The sequence below is a fragment of the Aethalodelphis obliquidens genome, unplaced genomic scaffold, assembly GCF_003676395.1.
Source record: "Aethalodelphis obliquidens isolate GAN/ISIS:26980383/991018 unplaced genomic scaffold, ASM367639v1 scaffold2, whole genome shotgun sequence".
In the NCBI taxonomy this organism is placed as follows: Eukaryota; Metazoa; Chordata; class Mammalia; order Artiodactyla; family Delphinidae; genus Aethalodelphis; species Aethalodelphis obliquidens.
The window spans coordinates 53918669-53939228 of NW_020837946.1; the positions used below are offsets into that span (position 1 = coordinate 53918669).

At 38.0% G+C, this 20560-nt stretch overlaps 1 protein-coding gene across 1 annotated transcript in view; it reads left to right on the forward strand.

Moving 5' to 3' along the window:
• CCDC141 (coiled-coil domain containing 141) overlaps positions 1-20560 on the forward strand; it is a 212240-nt gene that overhangs the window by 167769 nt on the left and 23911 nt on the right. Inside the window, exons 18-21 of the mRNA XM_027126979.1 lie at positions 4947-5087; positions 5807-5995; positions 15094-15277; positions 18192-18301. Coding sequence (XP_026982780.1) covers positions 4947-5087; positions 5807-5995; positions 15094-15277; positions 18192-18301 — 624 coding nt within the window. The remainder of the gene's footprint in view (positions 1-4946; positions 5088-5806; positions 5996-15093; positions 15278-18191; positions 18302-20560) is intronic.

The window sequence follows — 20560 nt, forward strand, 5'->3', positions numbered from 1 at the left end:
AAAAAATTACCTTTACATTTACATGATGTTAATGGAAATTTGTCACTGGAGCCTCATTATGGATCATGAACAATTACTTTGATGAAAAGTATAGTAATGGGGCTTCCCTGGTGGCGCAGTGGTTGGGAGTCCGCCTGCCGATGTAGGGGACACGGGTTCGTGCCCCGGTCCGGGGGGATCCCACGTACCGCGGAGCGGCTGGCCCTGTGAGCCATGGCCACTGAGCCTGCGCATCTGGAGCCTGTGCTCCGCAACGGGAGAGGCCACAACAGTGAGAGGCCCGCATACCGCAAAAAAAAAAAAGTATAGTAATGACAGAATTGGGTTGCTATTCATTTTTCCAAAATAAATTTTGCAAATGGAGCTTTCATATAATTATATTACTTTAGCCTGAAATTTCTACACTGTAGCAACATCTTACCCATCAGGAAGGAAATATGTATGTATGTGTATGTGTGTGTGTATATATATATATATATATATATATATATATATATTCCATATGTCAGAGTCTCTTGTTCTAGTCACACAGATTCTTTTGTTCTTTTGTCAATTTGGATAAAACGGTCATCTAAGTTCCAGGGAGATAAGGCAGATTAGCAGCAATAAATTATTGTAGAATAGGGGAATGCTGCTGCCTTATACACAACCAATGACATTAAACCTCCTGATACTGTATACTGCTTTGCTATTGACAAAATGACTGTGGACAACCACCATCTGGTAAGAAAGGAAGCAGAAAAAGAGGGTATAGATGAGGCGGCACTATGGTATAGTACAAATAATTACTATTTTCCAAATTGATGACCTTAATTCATCATTTTAAGAAAAAAACTAAATTATCATCATTCAACAAATATGACTACTGTGTGCCAGGCCATAAGAACAGGAAAGTCCTCAGGAAACTAAGAGTCTAGGCAACTTAAAGCCCAAGGGACTTCACAGTCACAACTGCTCATTACCAGGCCCCACTGTGAGTCTGTTTCGTTGGTATATGTAAGAGGATGGGAAAGATTATAATTTGTTCTGAAAATGTCCATCCCATAGGGTTAGAATCTGTTAGAAGTTTTGTGTTTAACATCTGCAAAAGGACTCTTCTTACTGAAGAAGATAGAAAGCTAAAGTTTAAAATCGTGGTTATCATGTCCAGAAAATAAAATGTCAATATATTATGAACAAACAAAACTTGCAGAGTGGATAAAATAGCCGTTACTGAGATATGCTGCCACCAGCAATTTAAAATGGAGCAACTGTCTTCTCCTTCCAAGCGGCCCCATTTCCTGCTTCTACAAGACTGATGGTAAGCACAGGAAGACAGCCGTGTGGTTGCTGGACAGATGGAGGCCCAAAAAGTCTTGTCCCAAAATCTCTCCAGCACTAAGCCTAAATATTCTACTGTTAATAATTGTAGCAAATCATTCAGGTTAAGTTATGAGTCTTTGGGTCCCTTCATTTCAAATACAGGCATCCCTGGGAAGTGATGGCATTGCAGCCTTCTTTCTGTTACTGAAAATGAGAATCAGAAAGCTTTTTTTTCTGGAGTAGGCAAAATGGTGGGCAAGAAATTAAGCTCGTGAAATGGACATTAAGAGAAATGGACTATTTGTTTTGTATTTTTGCTTCTGGACAATTGTGTGCCATAGTTCTAAGAAAAGCTCTTGTTTTAAATACATTTTCTTAGTTTTAAAATGTCTCATGTCCCTCACGTAAATTGGCCTTGCCAGCAACAGACTCACAGATAATACATTCTTGTGCCAAAGTTGCCTCAACCAGCTTCCTCAAGACTAAAAATAGCAAGCCAGCCTCCTTGTTGTCCATCTTGTGCCCTTCTGCTTCTTCTCTAAGAGGTTTTTGTTTATGCCTAACCCTGAGAGAGACTTACTGCTCCCTGGGAAATTTGGTGAAGATGCTCATTATGCTAGTTTCAAAAGAACTGCAGTTTTAAAGTCTTAATGATTTTTTTTCTAATTATAGTTGTATTAAATTAGTCCGCTTCTTCCACAGCAAACATGTAGGAGCTGAACATATGGAAAGATAGGAAAATTGCACTGTTCATTTGAAAAAACATCTTTCTCCTGATTATCTTAAGACTTTTGGAAATTTTATCAGTATGAATTAAAAACAACATTTAAAGATTTCGAATAGGGTAAACTTTTTCTTGCCTCAAGCTTTGGGTGTTTTTTCCTGCTTCTGTGCTCCAGTTGAGCAGTTGTCTTGGCCATCTACACCATTCCCCATTGTTGACAAGCTAACTAAAGTTAGAAACAGCTGCATGAACAATGATACCACAGCCGAGCAACCATGGCACTCAGTTCCCTTAAAAATATGATCACAAGTTATGTGGAGATTAGATGGGAAGTTAAGTTTTCGTATTGGAATGTGCAGGTAAGAAACTTAGGCATGGCTGGATGTTTTCTGAAAATCTGATTGCTGAAGGTAGTTCACGCTTGCTGCCTTCCACTTGTATCTGAATAGTCCTCAATTTGAGCTGGGAAAGGTACAGGATTTAAAATAGATTTCCAGTGGAACCAAAAGAGAAAAGTGCCAGCAACTTGTCAAAGGAGCTCATGTGTCAGAAAGAAACTGATCCCATTTCACATACCCATATCGCCTGAACATCTTTGGCTTTATAAATCATCGTCAGTGGAAGTGCATACATTCTGAGGCAAACAGAAATAAATTTGTACTCATCATTTATCAGTCTTAAATTTCTTAATCCAAAGTAGATTTTAAATGTCATGTCTTAGAATTAAAGTGTTAAGGCTCAGCCTTTCTTCATTTATCATATAGTTTTCAAATAGATGTTGATTTTTTCCCACTTAAACAAGCGGGTATAACCCAGTGGTTATCTGGTTGATGACAGAGCCCCTCTTCCTTTCTTTAGACTGAAGTTTATAATATATGTCATGTTGCAGTAAGGGGGAAAAAAGAATATAAAATTTTATTTTCCAGTGGATACATGTTAGTGACTGGACGTATTTTTTCCTTTCATTTTATTTTACTTTATTTTTATTAAAAATAAAAATTGTATTTTTAGCTGTAGTAAAAGACACATAACATAAAATTTACTATCTTAACCATTTTAAGAGTACAGTTAAGTGATATTATGTACGTTTACAGTGTTGCACTACTATCACCACTATTCATTTCCAGAACTTTTTCACCATCCCAAACAGAAACTCTGTACTCATTACAATAACTCCCTATTGAGGACATGTTTTTTAATACAAAAATCTCTGGTTTCCTCAGATGTGGTAGTTATTGCACCTATTGTTGCAGATTATGACTTCAAGGGAAAAAAGTTCCTGCCAAAGTTTTATGTGATTAACTAAGGAGGAAGTCTGTATCTTAATCCCATAAAATCAACTTCATTTGTCCTTTCCCACTAATAACAAATACATACATATTAAAACAACAAATGTCAAAAAATTTAAATATTGTTTATTTCATAAATATACCAACTGAATATTATCTTTTAAATATTTTTCTGAGTTCTAACAGAGAAATCATTTTCAAATTTTGAAGTTACAGTTCTTTCCACTCCTTTATAATATTACTGATTTATCAATTTAAATATTTTACATGGTCTCTGTGCTTATAATTTAAAGCTAATGCTCAGCTATTTCATTTACCATATAAAATAAACAACACTGATGATGAAGTATAGTTGTGGCAAATGCAAAAATTGCATCAGTATAATAATTTCCATGTATACAAATAGGCTAGGGCTTTATAGATTGTTGTCTTCAGAAAATGTTAAAGATAAGGTCACGGTTCTGTTTTTACAATATGCAGAATTTGAAATAAGCATTTTGAGAAAGCAAGCATTTTCTGGGGCAAATATGTTTTTCTGCATTATAAATTTAAAATCCAGCATGGGCCCAGCCTTTATTCCCTCCCAAATAATTTACTTGCTGTCATTGAAAACAATTCTAATGTCTTCCTGACTTTTCTTGTCATAGCTCAAATTTATCAACCATGACATTGTTTATTTTTGGCTGTTAAATGCTTCCATATAATCTGAGACGGTTTATATTTTCTCTTTACTTCTCTTTGCTGATAATATAGAGTGAATTGCCTGTCAATATGTTTATCCTTCTTGAATCTGGAGAAGGGCACAGAAAGCATTGTTGTTAATGGAACTAGACTGCTTAGAATTTTGGCTCACTGGTAAAGTTGGACTGTTTGTTCTTAAGAAAGTCATCATCTATGCCCCGTTTTCAGGGTATAGCCATACACTCTGTTTATATACAAGTTAGCATTGCCACCACAGGCAACAACTGTCACCTTACATTCCATTTTTTAAGGACCTCTGAAGTTAATGGCTTATATCTAAGAAGTAAATCTCTTCTGGAAACTGCCCATGAAAAATAATTTTTAATTGGATTTGGACAAATACAGTCCTTTTCCTACTGACTGTCATACTGGGTCTCCTCTTCCACCCCACTAATGTCCTCGTTGGTCTAAATGTCAACACTCCATTGACCTCTGCAACATGGACAGCTCCTTGGAGGCTTAATAAATTTATTCATGATGGCTATAAGAGCATTGGAATATGGAACAAATATTAGCACACAGAGAACAGAATGAGTTGTAAAATGATGTCAAATAAATAAATACAAATAAGAAAATTAGAGTTGCTTAAAATCTATCGTATGTTAAAAACTTTCTTGTTTGAAGGTCAAAGGATGTTCCGTAACTGTAATCCTAATTATAAATTACAAATCAAAAAATACTAAGAACAATTTATAATTACCTATATTTGGGGGATATGTTTAAATTCACATTATATATTCACTTAGCAGACCTGTCTTCTACTGAAAATCACTCTGGATACATTTCGAAGGTTATGAATATTTTGAAGTGTAGATATCTTGATTTATTTCAAGTGAATATTAGTGTTCTCATTTTACGGAAATCACCTGTTTCTTTTTATTGAACTGCAGCTCAAAGAGTCATTCAAAGACATCAAAAAGAAATTCAACAATTTGAAGTTTAATTACACTAAGAAAAATGAAAAAGCTCGAAATCTAAAAGCTCTGAAATATCAAATTCAACAAGTAGATATGTATGCTGAAAAATTACAGGTAATGAGAAAGTACGTGTGTGTGTGCGTGCTACTGCAATTATTGCAAAATTATTTTGCATTTCAATTCTAGATGCCTAACCCCTGGGCTTTTTTATAGCATTAGGACTGAAAAGATCATCCTTAATTTTTATAACAATTGGGTACTTCATGTAAAATACATAATTAATTGATTTATCTCTTGAAGCAGCTCCAAAATGATTTCTGCCAAATCTACCCAGCCTCTCCCCTTCCCCTCTCTCTCTCTCTCTCTCTCTCTCTCTCTCTCACACACACACACACACACACACACACACACACATCCCCCTCTTGTATACCCCTCTTTCTTTCCTTGTACCCACCTATGTCAGGACCTTCCTCCCCTGTTCCTGCAGCCCCTTGTCACTTATACTGGCTAGATTATTTGAGTGCCTTTCTCGGGAGACAGTGAGCTAACTGAGGACAATAAAATATTTGATTTTATGATCACTGTCTTTTTTTAAATCATTAGTAGCATTCTCAAACTATGGTATAGATCCTGATATGCAGTAAATTTTCTCTATGTTTGCTGCTGAATCAATAAACTGTCTGAAACAAAACCTATTCTTTCCAAAATGCGTTTTAATAATTATGATTTTAACATATTAAATGGAGGAAGCTACAAAAGTTTTTCCCACAATATTTAATCACTAGCCTCATAAATAAAAATTGAATGTCCTTAAATATTTTTTTTTTGCACAGGCTTTGAAAAGGAAAATGGGAAAAGTTGAGAATAAGACTTTTTTCTTAAATTATCCAAATAATAAAGTGAATGTCCTTTCGGAAGCCATGAGGGATTTGCAGAAATATGTGGATGAGTTTGACAAAGTTGTGACAGATTACAGGAAGAATTTGGACCTGACTGAGCATCTCCAGGAGTTGATAGAAGAGGTATCCTCTTCTTATTGTAATGTTATCTGTGTTGTAATGTTGTTTTTAAAAATTAGTCAGCTGCTTTAAAACAATGCTGCATTGGCTATTATTGTCATTAAATTCATGCATCATGCCTCTTTTCATGATTATATCCTTAGGATAATTTCCTAAAGCAGAATTGCTGGACCAAAGGGGATGCATGTTATAAGGTTTTGATTGTATTGTCCAATTGCTCTTTGGAAAGATTTTACTAATTTACTCTTTTTACCAGCAACATATGAGACTTTCTCATTTCTCCATAACCACATCAACTCAAGATATGTTTAACCATTATGGAATTATGTTCACTGCTGGATATCTGCTAAAACACTCAAAAATGACATTTATTTCACAGAATTTGAAAATGTTTAGAAAGAAAGGTGATACTTGGATTTTTCAGGTACAAAAATTGTTATTGATATTATTTCGTTTTTGTCAAGAGGATAAATGGCAAAGTATATACAGATTACATGAAATGTAGCAAGTTGGTTATTATTGGCATACTTCATAGTGAAGAAGCTCTACACTTGAAGTTATTGAGCGTTCTTTGTAATCCATTTTTCTGAGATACAAAATGTCTCTCCCACTAACGCAATAGAGCTTTTAGATGTAACACCACATTAAGGAGGATTGAAATGATCATTCTTCTATACTGATGTATAAGTTCGCTGTACTTCTGTGGCACTTATTTAAAGCCAGCTCCTAACAGAGTCATGTGTTTCTATTTCTCACTCAGCATAAGTGTTTCTAGCCTTGGTCAGACACTTCTTCCATCACAGTTATTTATTTTCAGTGAGAAACTCTCAATTCTCCACTGTCCTTTGAAAATATGACTATCTTCTATCAAGAAAAGGTCAAATGCTATTCTTCAAATGATATTTCCTCAATCTATACACTAAATCTTATTCTTAAAAGAGAATTTATTTATTAGAGTGTTATTTGGGCAATAATTTATCCATGTATTGTAAATGATTTCAATTACATAGGCTGGATTTTGTGTGTTTGAGCTTTTTTCTTCCCTTTAGCTGATATTTGGATTCTTTTCAGTGCCATATGCTTTTTATTTTTACTTATTTATTTATTTTTAACATCTTTATTGGAGTATAATTGCTTTACAATGGTGTGTTAGTTTCTGCTGTATAACAAAGTGAATCAGTTATACATATACATATATCCCCGTATCTCTTCCCTCTTGCGTCTCCCTCGCTCCCATCCTCCCTATCCCACCCCTCTACGTGGTCACAAAGCACCAAGCTGATCTCACCGTGCCACGTGGCTGCTTCCCACCAGCCATCCACCACACACTTGGTAGTGTATATATCTCCATGCCACTCTCTCACTTTGTCCCAGCTTACCCCTTCCCCTCCCCATATCATCAAGTCCATTCTCTAGTAGGTCTGCGTCTTTATTCCCATCTTGCCCCTAGGTTCTTCACAATCAGTTTTTTTTTTTTTTTTTAGATTCCATATATATGTGTTAGCATATGGTATTTGTTTTTCTCTTTCTGACTTACTTCACTCTGTATGACAGACTCTAGTTCCATCCACCTCACTACAAATAACTCAATTTCATTTCTTTTTTTTTTTTTTAACATCTTTATTGGGGTATAATTGCTTTACAATGGTGTGTTAGTTTCTGCTTTATAACAAAGTGAATCAGTCATACATAAACATATGTTCCCATATGTCTTCCCTCTTGCGTCTCCCTCCCTCCCACCCTCCCTATCCCACCCCTCCAGGCTGTCACAAAGCACCGAGCCAATATCCCTGTGCCATGCGGCTGCTTCCCACTAGCTATCTACCTTACTACGTTTGTTAGTGTGTATATGCCCATGACTCTCTCTCGCCCTGTCACAGCTCACCCTTCCCCCTCCCCATAACCTCAAGTCCGTTCTCTAGGAGGTCTGCGTCTTTATTCCTGCTTTACCCCTAGGTTCTTCATGACATTTTTTTTCTTAAATTCCATATGTATGTGTTAGCATACGGTATTTGTCTTTTTCTTTCTGACTTACTTCACTGTGTATGACAGACTCTAGGTCTATCCACCTCATTACAAATAGCTCAATTTCGTTTCTTTTTATGACTGAGTAATATTCCATTGTATATATGTGCCACAGCATCTTTATCCTATCATCTGTTGATGGACACTTAGGTTGCTTCCATGACCTGGCTATTGTAAATAGAGCTGCAATGAACATTGTGGAACATGACTCTTTTTGAAATACAGTTTTCTCAGGGTATATGCCCAGTAGTGGGATTGCTGGGTCATATGGTAGCTCTAATTTTAGTTTTTTAAAGAACCTCCATACTGTTCTCCATAGTGGCTATATAAATTTACATTCCCACCAACAGTCCTCAACTTCCCACCAACTTTCTCCACACCCTCTCCAGCATTTACTGTTTGCAGATTTTTTGATGATGGCCATTCTGACCGGGGTGAGATGATATCTCATTGTAGTTTTGATTTGCATTTCTCTAATGATTAATGATGTTGAGCATTCTTTCATGTGTTTGTTGGCAATCTGGGTATCTTCTTTGGAGAAATGTCTATTTAGGTCTTCTGCCCATTTTTGGATTGGGTTGTTTGTTTTCTTGATATTGAGCTGCATGAGCTGCTTGTAAATTTTGGAGATTAATCCTTTGTCAGTTGCTTCATTTGCAAATATTTTCTCCCATTCTGAGGGTTGTCTTTTCATGTTGTTTATGATTTCCTTTGCTGTGCAAAAGCTTTTAAGTTTCATTGGGTCCCATTTGTTTATTTTTGTTTTTCTTTCCATTTCTCTATGAGGTGGGTCAAAAAGGATCTTGCTGTGATTTATGTCATAGAGCGTTCTGCCTATGTTTTCCTCTAAGAGTTTTATAGTGTCTGGCACTACATTTAGGGCTTTAATCCATTTTGAGTTTATTTTTGTGTATGGTGTTAGGGAGTGTTCTAATTTCACTATTTTACATGTACCTGTCCAGTTTTCCCAGCACCACTTATTGAACAGGCTATCTTTTACCCACTGTATATTCTTGCCTCCTTTATAAGGTGACCATATGTGCGTGGGTTTATCTCTGGGCTTTCTATCCTGTCCCATTGATTTATATCTCTGTTTCTGTGCCAGTACCATATGTAGCTTTGTAGTATAGTCTGAAATCAGGGAGCCTGATTCCTCCAGCTCCGTTTTTCTTTCTCAAGATTGCTTTGGCTATTGTGTTTCCATACAAATTGTGAAATTTTTTGTTCTAGTTCTGTGAAAAATGCCAGTGGTAGTTTGATAGGGATTGCATTGAATCTGTAGATTGCTTTGGGTAGTAGAGTCATTTTCACAATGTTGATTCTTCCAATCCAAGCACATGGTATATCTCTCCATCTACTTGTATCACCTTTAATTTCTTTCATCAGTGTCTTATAATTTTCTGCATACAGGTCTTTTGTCTCCTTAGGTAGGTTTATTCCTAGATGTTTTATTCTTTTTGTTGCAATGGTAAATGGGAGTGTTTTATTAATTTCTCTTTCAGATTTTTCATCATTAGTGTATAGGAATGCAAGAGATTTCTGTGCATTAATTTTGTATACTGTTACTTTACTAAATTCATTGATTAGCTCTAGTAGTTTTCTGGTAGCACCTTTAGGATTCTGTATGTATAGTATCATGTCATCTGCAAACAGTGACAGCTTTACTTCTTCTTTTCCGATTTGGATTCCTTTTATTTCTTTTTCTTCTCTGATTGCTGTGGCTAAAACTTCCAAAACTATGTTGAATAAGAGTGGTGAGAGTGGGCAACCTTGTCTTGCTCCTGATCTTAGTGGAAATGGTTTCACTTTTTCACCATTGAGGACGATGTTGGCTGTGGGTTTGTCATATATGGCCTTTATTATGTTGAGGTAAGTTCCCTCTATGCCTACTTTCTGGAGGGTTTTTATCATAAATGGGTGTTGAATTTTGTTGATAGCTTTCTCTGCATCTATTGAGATGATCATATGGCTTTTATCCTTCAATTTGTTAATATGGTGTATCGTGTTGATTGATTTGCATATATTGAAGAATCCTTGCATTCCTGTGATAAACCCCACTTCATCATGGTGTATGATCCTTTTAAAATGCTGTTGGATTCTGTTTGCTAGTATTTTGTTGAGAATTTTTCCATCTATGTTCATCAGTGATATTGGCCTGTAGTTTTCTTTCTTTGTGACATCTTTGTCTGGTTTTGGTATCAGCGTGATGGTGGCCTCGTAGAATGAGTTTGGGTATGTTCCTCCCTCTGCCATAATTTGGAAGAGTTTGAGAGGATAGGTGTTAGCTCTTCTCTATATGCTTGATAGAATTCGCCTGTGAAGCCATCTTGTCCTGGGCTTTTGTTTGTTGGAAGATTTTTAATCACAGTTTCAATTTCAGTGCTTGTCAATGGTCTGTTCATATTTTCCATTTCTTCCTGGTTCAGTCTCGGAAGGTTGTGCATTTCTAAGAATTTGTCCATTTCTTCCAGGTTGTCCATTTTATTGCCATATAGTTGCTTGTAGTAATCTCTCATGATCCTTTGTATTTCTGCCGTGTCAATTGTTACTTCTCCTTTGTATTTCTGTAGTGTCAGTTGTTACTTCTCCTTTTTCATTTCTATTTATTTGAGTCTTCTCCCTTTTTTTATTGATGAGTCTGGCTAATGGTTTATCAATTTTGTTTATCTTCTCAAAGAACCAGCTTTTAGTTTAATTGATCTTTGCTATAGTTTCCTTCATTTTTTTCATTTATTTCTGATCTGATCTTTATGATTCCTTTCCTTCTGCTAACTTTGGTTTTTTTTTTTTCTTCTTTCTCTAATTGCTTTAGGTGTAAAGTTAGGTTATTTAATTGAGATGTTTCTTGTTTCTTAAGGTAGGATTGTATTGCTATAAAATTCCTTCTTAGAACTGCTTTTGCTGCATCCCATAGGTTTTGGGTCATCGTGTTTTCATTGTCATTTGTTTCTACGTATTTTTTGATTTCCTCTTTGATTTCTTCAGTGATCTCTTGGTTATTAAGTAGTGTATTGTTTAGCCTCCATGTGTTGGTATTTTTTACAGATCTTTTCCTGTAATTGATATCTAGTTTCATAGCATTGTGGTCGGAAAAGATACTTGATACGATTTCAATTTTCTTAAATTTACCAAGGGTTGCTTTGTGACCCAAGATATGATCCTGGAGAATGTTCCATGAGCACTTGAGAAGAATGTGTATTCTGTTGTTTTTGGATGGAATGTCCTATAAATATCAAGTAAGTCTATCTTGTTTAATGTATCATTTAAAGCTTGTGTTTCCTTATTTATTTTCATTTTGGATGATTGTCCTTTGGTGAAACTGGGGTGTTAAAGTCCCCTACTATGATTGTGTTCCTGTCCATTTCCCCTTTTATGGCTTTTAGTATTTGCCTTATGTGTTGAGGGGCTCCTATGTTGGGTGCATAAATATTTACAATTGTTATATCTTCTTCTTGGATTGATCCCTTGATCACTATGTAGTGTCCTTCTTTGTCTCTTGTAATAGCCTTTATTATAAAGTTTATTTTGTCTGATGTGATACTTGCTACTCCAGCTTTCTTTTGATTTCCATAGGCATGGATTATCATTTTCCATCCCCTCACTTTCAGTCTGTATGTGTCCCTAGGTCTGAAGTTGGTCTCTTTAGACAGCATATATATGGGTCTTGTTTTTGTATCCATTCAGCCACTCTATGTCTTTTGGTTGGAGCATTTACTCCATTTACATTTAAGGTAATTATAGATATGTATGTTCCTATTACTATTTTCTTAATTGTGTTGATTTGTTATTGTTGGTGTTTTCCTTCTCTTGTGTTTCCTGCCTAGAGAGTTTCCTTTAGCATTTGTTGTAAAGCTGGTTTGGTGGTGCTGAATTCTCTTAGCTTTTGCTTGTTTGTAAAGGTTTCAATTTCTCTGTCAAATCTGAATGAGATCCTTGCTGGTTAGAGTAATCTTGGTTGTAGGTTTTTCCCCTTCATCACTTTAAGTATGTTCTGCCACTCCCTTCTGGCTTGCAGAGTTTCTGCTGAAAGGTCAGCTGCTAACCTTATGGGGATTCCCTTGTATGGTATTTGTTGTTTTTCCCTTGCTGCTTTCAATATTTTTTCTTTGTATTTAATTTTTGATAGTTTGAGTAATATGTGTCTTGGTGTGTTTCTCCTTGGATTTATCCTGTATGGGACTCTCTGCACTTCCTGGACTTGATTAACTATTTCCTTTCCCATATTAGGGTAGTTTTTAACTATAATCTCTTCAAATATTTTCTCAGTCCCTTTCTTTTTCTCTTCTTCTTCTGGGACCCCTATAATTTGAATGTTGGTGTGTTTAATGTTGTCCCAGAGGTCTCTGAGACTGTCTTCAATTCTTTTCATTCTATTTTCTTTATTCTGCTCTGAGGTAGTTATTTCCACTATTTTATCTCCGAGGTCACTTATCTGTTCTTCTGCCTCAGTTATTCTGCTATTGATCCCTTCTAGAGAATTTTTAATTTCATTTATTGTGTTGTTCATCACTGTTTGTTTGCTCTTTAGTTATTCTAGGTCCTTGTTAAATGTTTCTTGTATTTTCTCCATTCTATTTCCAAGATTTTGGATCATCTTTACTATCATTTTTCTGAATTCTTTTTCAGGTAGACTGCCTGTTTCCTCTTCATTTGTTAGGTCTGGTGGGTTTTTACCTTGCTCCTTCATCTGCTGTGTTTCTCTGTCTTCTCATTTTGCTTAACTTACTGTGCTTGGGGTCTCCTTTTCACAGGCTGCAAGTTCCTAGTTCCCATTGTTTTTGGTGTCTGCCCCCAGTGGCTAAGGTTGGTTCAGTGGGTTGTGTAGGCTCCCTGGTGGAGAGGATTAGTGCCTGTGTTCTGGTGGATGAGGCTGGATCTTGTCTTTCTGGTGGGCAGGTCCACATCTGGTGGTGTGTTTTGGGGTGTCTGTGGACTTATTATGATTTTAGGCAGCCTCTCTGCTAATGCATGGGGTTGTGTTCCTGTCTTGCTAGTTGTTTGGCATAGGGTATCCTGTTCTGGAGCTTGCTGGTCATTGAGTGGAGCTGGGTATTGGTGTTGAGATGGAGATCTCTGGGAGATTTTCGCCGTTTGATATTACGTGGAGCTGGGAGGTCTCTTGTGGACCAGTGTCCTGAACTTGGCTCTCCCACCTCAGAGGCACAGCCCTGACACGTGGCTGGAGCACCAAGAGCCTGTCATCCACATGGCTCAGAATAAAAGGGAGAAAGAAAAGAAAGAACAAAACAAGAAGATAAAATAAAATTAAAAAGTTATTAAAATAAAAAATAATTGTTAAAAAATTTTTTTAACTAATAAAAAAAGAAAAGAAAGAAAGAAGAGAGCAACCAAACCAAGAAACAAATCCACCATTGATAACAAGTGCTAAAAAGTATACTAAAAAGAAAAACAAAAAACGGACAGACAGAACCCTAGGACAAATGGTAAAAGCAAAGCTATACAGACAAAATCACACACAGAAGCATACACATACACACTCACAAAAAGAGAAAAAGGAAAAAATATATATATATATATCGTTGCTCCCAAAGTCCACCTCCTCAATTTGGGATGATTCGTTGTCTATTCAGATATTCCACAGACGCAGGGTACATCTAGTTGCATGTGGCGATTTAATCCGCTGCTCCTGAGGCTGCTGGGAGAAATTTCCCTTTCTCTTCTTTGTTTGCACAGCTCCCAGGGTTCAGCTTTGGATTTTGCCCCGCCTCTGCGTGTAGGTTGCCTGAGGGCGTCTGTTCTTCACTCAGACAAGACGGGGTTAAAGGAGCCGCTGATTCGGGAGCTCTGGCTCACTCAGGCCGAGGGTAGGAAGGGGTACGGACTGCGGGGGGATCCTGCGGCAACAGAGGCCGGTTATGATGTTGCACCAGCCTGAGGCACGCCGTGCGTTCTCCTGGGGAAGTTGTCTCTGTATCACGGGACCCTGGCAGTGGCGGGCTGCACAGGCTCCCAGAGGGGCAGTGTGGATAGTGACCTGTGCTTGCACACAGGCTTCTTGGTGGCTGCAGCAACAGCCCCAGCGTCCCATGCCCGTCTCTGGGGTCCACGCTGATAGCCGCGGCTCGCGCCGGTCTCTGGAGCTACTTTAAGCAGCATTCTTAATCCCCTCTCCTCGCGCACCAGGAAACAAAGAGGGAAGAAAAAGTCTCTTGCCTCTTCGGCAGGTCCAGACTTTTCCCCGGACTCCCTCCCGGCCCTCCATGGCGCACTAACCCCTTCAGGCTGTGTTCATGCTGCCAACCCCAGTCCTCTCCCTGGATCCGACCTCCGAAGCCCGAGCCTCAGCTCCCAGCCCCCAACTGCCCTGGCAGGTGAGCAAACAAGTCTCTCGGGCTGGTGAGTGCCGGTCGGCCCTGATGCTCTGTGCGAGAATCTCTCCGCTTTGCCCTCTGCACCCCTGTTGCTGCGCTCTCCTCCGTGGCCCCGAAACTTCCCGCCCCCCGCTGCCACCCCCATCCCCGCCAGTGAAGGGGCTTCCTAGTGTGTGGAAACTTTTCCTTCTTCACGGCTCCCTCCCACTGGTGCAGGTCCCGTCCCTATTCTTTTGTCTCTGTTTATTCTTTTTTCTATTGCCGTACCCAGGTACGTGGGGTGTTTCTTGCCTTTTGGGAGGTCTGAGGTCTTCTGCCAGCGTTCAGTAGGTGTTCTGTAGGAGTTGTTCCACATGTAGATGTATTTCTGATGTATTTGTGGGGAGGAAGGTGATCTCCACGTCTTACTCTTCCGCCATCTTGAAGCTCCTCCCACATGCTTTTTCAGACTGCCTGTTCTTGTAAGTCTGCAACATTCCTCTTAGGAATTATGCTTCAGGCAAACCTAAGAAGGCAGGAAAATCAGAGTGATTTCCATACTTCTACTTTCTTACCTGACTCTAATTTCCAAGTGCAAAAGTATATGATCACGTTGTGGTGTTTTCCTTCTTAGGACTTAAAGAGTTCACACTAATGTGAATATAAAGTTTGAGGAAATTGAAATTTGATATTTCAGTGATCAAAATGAAGAACTTTGGAAGGATGGTGTCTCTTTAATCTATGCTTTGTCCCATTTTAATTTAGTGTCACTTTTGGTATGAAGATGCAAGTGCCACAGTTGTAAGAGTTAGAAAATATTCCACAGAGTGCAAGACCAAGGAAGCTGTGGAGATTCTCCTTCAGCAGTTCAAAAAGTTTATCACACCCTCAGTGCCTCAGCAAGAAGAAAGGATTCAGGAAATCAGTGACCTGGCTCAGCGCTTATATGGTGAGGTCTCTTTTAAGATACCCACTGATTCACTATTGAACACATCTCTAGTGAACCTGATCCAGCGGAAAGCAGAGCATGGCAAGCCCTCAGGGTCCTCACTACCCCAACCTATTCAAGGAAAAGTTTAAAGATAAGAGCAAAAGTGAACTGTAGTGAATAGAGGAAGGAACTCCTGGCTGTAGGAGATGAAGGCTGTGGATTTTTAATGACCATTTGTAAACCCTCCTTCTAAATTCTGCTTTGTTCCCCATTCTTGTTGTTCATCTTCAGGGTAATAAAACCAGAACAATACTCAGCTTATGTAGACAAAAAAATCTAATTTCCACTAGGGTGATTCCTCAAAAAAATACAAAACTCCCATAATATTATACTTAAAGTAGGTAGAAAGCTAAGACTGAGGTCTACAGCCCTCTCACTTCTATGAGGGTTATGGTTTGTGGATATGAGAAAGAGCTGGAAGATTTTCCCTTGTCTTCCTCTCACTTGTGGAATAAATGGGAGAACTCAAACGACCATCTCGCTGGTTGTGCTTTCCTCTTATCCATGACTTTGTCAGTCTGAGAAGTCTTTCTATCTGAGGGAAGGCCCCATTTAAAAGGCCCATGGGGGTTGACAGTCCTTGAGGGTACAAAGGAATAACTTTCATGAATTCCCTGACATTGTTAACTACAGGCCAAGAGTAATTCCTAGTGACAGGGCAAATCTAGCCCCAAAGGAAGGTAGCAACAGGTGCTTCATTTGGCTGTCCACAGCTGCTGTCAGGTGGACATTTTCTCTTATTACATGAAGCACTATGCATGGATAGACATAAAAATTTTGTGGAACGATATATACTGTACTCCCTAACATCAAATTACTGAGAATGAATTATTAATGATTTTCCAGAGAAAAGGGTAGAAACATAAGAACAATAAAATATAGATTGAAAAATTAAAGAAGACTAATGTGATGTTTCATTCCTACTATAGTTACCGTATAAGTGTACTAAAAAATTCTGGAGGCACTCTGCTTCTATAAGATGGTTTATGTTTTCCTCTGTTATTGTATTCTTCACACTGTAGCATAATTACCTTTCCATTTGTCTGTCTTCTCAACTGACCATAAGCTCCTTGAGGGTAAGGGAAGTATATTTAATCACTATGTTTCAGTGCCACTCAACTTCAGCACATGGGAAGTACTCACATGACACCATAAAAGTTACATTACCCTCCCATTATGCAAGATCCCACATCCTGCTCTGTTTGTATTCCAAGGCCTTATCACCAACTGACATATTGTATGGTTATTTGTCTGTTGTCTGGCTCTCCTTACTAGAGTGTAAGCTCCTTGAGAAAAGGGAGTTCACTGCATTACGGTATATACTAAGTGCTTAACAAATATTTGCTGAATAAATGAATCACTGAATGAATAAATGAATGGCATGAGTCTTCATCTGTTCAGTATGGAAGTTATGCATTTTTTAGAATTTGCATCAGGTAAGATAATTTAGAAATAGTATATCAATTCTTATAGCATTATTGAACCCAGAATTTTAATGCAAATAAATTTATCGCAAAAAAAATTTGAGTACCTATTATGTACTCAGAGCTGTGCTTGATATAAAGACATATAAGACTTAGTTCCATCATTCAAGAATCGACAGTCTGTACCTAGAAATCACAATATGGTAAATGCAGTGAGAAGGGTATAAAATGTGTGTATTAGTTTTCTAGGGCTGCCATAACAAAATACCACAGACTGGGTGGCTTCAACAACAAAAATTTATTCCCTCACAGTTCTGGAAGCTAGAGGTCCAAGATTAAGGTGCTCACAGAGTTGGTTTCTACTGAGGCTTCTCTTCTCTTGCTGCCTCTTCATATGGGCATCCCTCTGTGCACAAGCACCCTGGTTTGCTGGTGTCTCTCCTTCTTATAAGGACACCAGTCATGTTGGATTGGGACCCTACCCTAATGGCCTCTTTTTAACTTTATCACTCTTTAAAGACCTCATCTCCAAATATGGTTATATTCTGAGATACTGGGTGTTGAGTCTTCAACATATTAATTTTGAGAGGGACACAATTCAGCCCATAACAATGTATAATTCTAGTTTGGTCTGAACTGTGGAGTCCAGTAGGCCAAGTTTAAATCCCTTCTCCTCCAATTATTGTCTGGGTCACCTGAAAAGGCTCTGTTGAGCCTTGCATTTCTCATTTGCAAAATGCAGTAGAACCTACCAGAGAAGGATTATGTTAGCTAATGCATATAAAATGCCTAGCCACAGGCAAATAATAAGCACTCACTACGTGATAGATATTTGTATCATTATCCCAATAGGAAGAGGTAAAATCCAGTTGGGAAAGATTAAGAACATTTTTACAAAGACGTTGGCATTTCAGGTAGACCTTGGAGAGTGGGTAGGATTTGTCAAGCAGAGATGGGGTTATGGTGAGGGCATTCCCAGTACAGAAAAGAATACTCAGTGGCTATGGGGGTTTTGAGAGAAAAGTTGCTGGTTCAGTTTGTCCAGAGGTTAAATATGTGAGAGAATTAGGGTGACATACCTTTGAGAGAGGCAGGTTAAAACCATATTATGGAGGGCCTGGAATGTATACTTTTCTAGGTAGTGAAGAACCACTGAATGTTCTGAAAAGGAGAAAACTGGTTAGAATGGAGCTTTAAGAATATTAATATAGAAACATTATTTAGGTTATATAAGAGGGACATGGCACAGCAAATGTAACCATTTTTCTAGAATACTTGGTTTTTCCAGTAATGCCTTTATTTATTTATCTGTTCAGCAAGTATTTAGTAAGCACTTACTATTTACCAGCCCTTATGCTGGACACTGGGGAGATCAATTAATGCCTGGGATTTTTTTTTCTGCTAAGGATTTGAGCTTTAAAAATAGATTTAACCCTTCTCCTCCCCAGGTTTTGAAGAAGGGCAGAAATATGCTGAGAAAATAGTGGCCAAACATAAAGAGGTTCTTGAATCTGTTACTGAATTATGTAGCTCTCTCACAGAGCTTGAAGAAAAAAAGGTAATTTCTTCTTACCAGAATATGTATTTTTAAGTGATATAAATAAAAATGTGTTTATCAAGTGTCTTCTGGTACAAAGATGTTCTAACGGAAATTCTCAAGGGACATAATGTGCACATTTGTTTCACAGCTTTCTAACATAATTATATGGTTGTTTCTGATAATTAATTCTGTTTCTTTTCCATCACTGCAGAGAAAAATATTGCTGAGTATAAGGAGTAAACTATTAAGGTGTCTTGTTTATATTTTCATGGATCATATCCTAAAGGATAAATGTGTGCCATTAAGATCAAAGTCTATATTAAGTAGTTTTACGTTTTCGCTCATAAATAATGAACATGTTATTTTTTCTCCTCCAAATTGTGGCCTTGGAGAAAATAAAACTAATCTTCAGGTATTATAGTCATTGAACATTTAGCTTCATGGAAATATTAAACTAATCATTGGCATCTTTCATGGAATAAATAAATTGATGGTAAAAAAAATAGAGAGAAAATATGTTTATGACTATGTGTAGGTAAAATCTGGTTAAAAGAGAGAAATGTATGTATATATATATGTGTGTGTGTGTGTGTGTATATATATATACATATGTATGTATATATATATTGTTTTTGTCTATGTTGTGTCAAAACTGGTTTCATTAGTGCTGTTTTCAGAACTGGCTGAAAGAACCAGTTGTTTAGGATAGAGATAATGGCAAGGTAATCAAGAGCACAGGCTCTAGAATAAAACACAGCCCCCTAGGAATACCAACTCTCCAAATTATTGGATTTGTGAATGAATTGGGGTAAATTCCTTAATGGCCGTGAGTCTCAGTTTCCTGATCTATAAAATGGAGGAAATAGAGGAAGCTAATAACAGGATAGCCCTGAGGATTGAATGTGAAGACACCTGTGATTATTGTTGTGATTGCTGTTGGTATTGAGACATAATGGTGCTCTTGCAGCTTGGAGCAGAATTATATTTATTTTCAGCAACTATTTTTTCTGTATGAATTTCCATGTCATAAATTTGAGTGACATTCCATTCAAAATGGTTTGCTAAGCTTGCTTATTTATTTATTTATTTATTTATAGCTGTGCTGGGTCTTCGTTGCTGCGCGCGGGCTTTCTCTAGTTGCGGCGAGCAGGGGCTACTCTTCATTTTGGTGCGCGGGCTTCTCATTGCACTGGCTTCTCTTGCTGCGGAGCATGGGCTCCAGGTGCATAGGCTCAGTAGTTGTAGCTCGTGGGCTCTAGAGCACAGGCTCAGTAGTTGTGGCACACGGGCCCAGTTACTCCGCAGCACGTGGGATCCTCCCGGACCAGGGCTTGAACCTGTGTTCCCTGCATTGGCAGGCAGACTCCCAACCACTGCACCACGAGGGAAGTCCCTAAATGGTTTGCTAAGCTTTTAATTCAGTGGGCACCCAATCAAATTATCTTTTTCCTTTGGTTGAGAATCTAGATTTTTCAAATTCTTTACCATTTTCAGTAACACTGTAGTGAGCATCTTTGTACATGAAGCTTTTTTCTCTCTTTTGTATTATTACCTACGCAAAAATTCTTTGCTTTTCATAGATGTTTTACAATGATAATGCCACCAGTAATGTATGAATGCACCATATATTTTGTATTATCTTTTTCAGCATTAATCGTTTCCTCCCCACCTTCACCCCACCCCCTGAGGATGTGTTTCTTCTGATTTCTGATACGCAGCCTGAAAATGGCTGCTTCCTCTGACTCTTTGCTGTCATCTACAGCATCCCTCTCATTTATGCTGTACATCTCCAAGTGAGCTCCACTAAATAAAATCGACTCTCTTAAAGTGATAGTCCTTTCCAGTTTTTCACCTTCATGGCTATTCTTACTGAAAGCTGTTTCTATTCCCTCTGCCCCCTTCCACTTTCCCCCTTCCTTCTACACCCCTGGAGTCAGCATTGCACCCTCTCTTTCTCATTCCTAACCTATCACTTGGATTCTCTTTTGTGCTAGTCAGCAGCCTCCTAATTATTCACTCCTGCTAGATGAGCCTGCTAGTGTCATTTTTACATTCAGAACACTTCACTACAAACTCTTCCTTGTTTACCAGATAAAGTTCGGACTCAAGGCCTTCCAATGTTCTGGGGCCGATGGTCTTTCCAAACCACTGTGCTTCTACATTCATTGTAGGTTCCTATCTCACTGGTCTCCTACCCCACATTCCCAGGTCTCCTGCTTCTAAACTTTTACAGTCGTTCCCGCTTATCTACAGTTTTGCTTTCCTCAGTTTCAATTA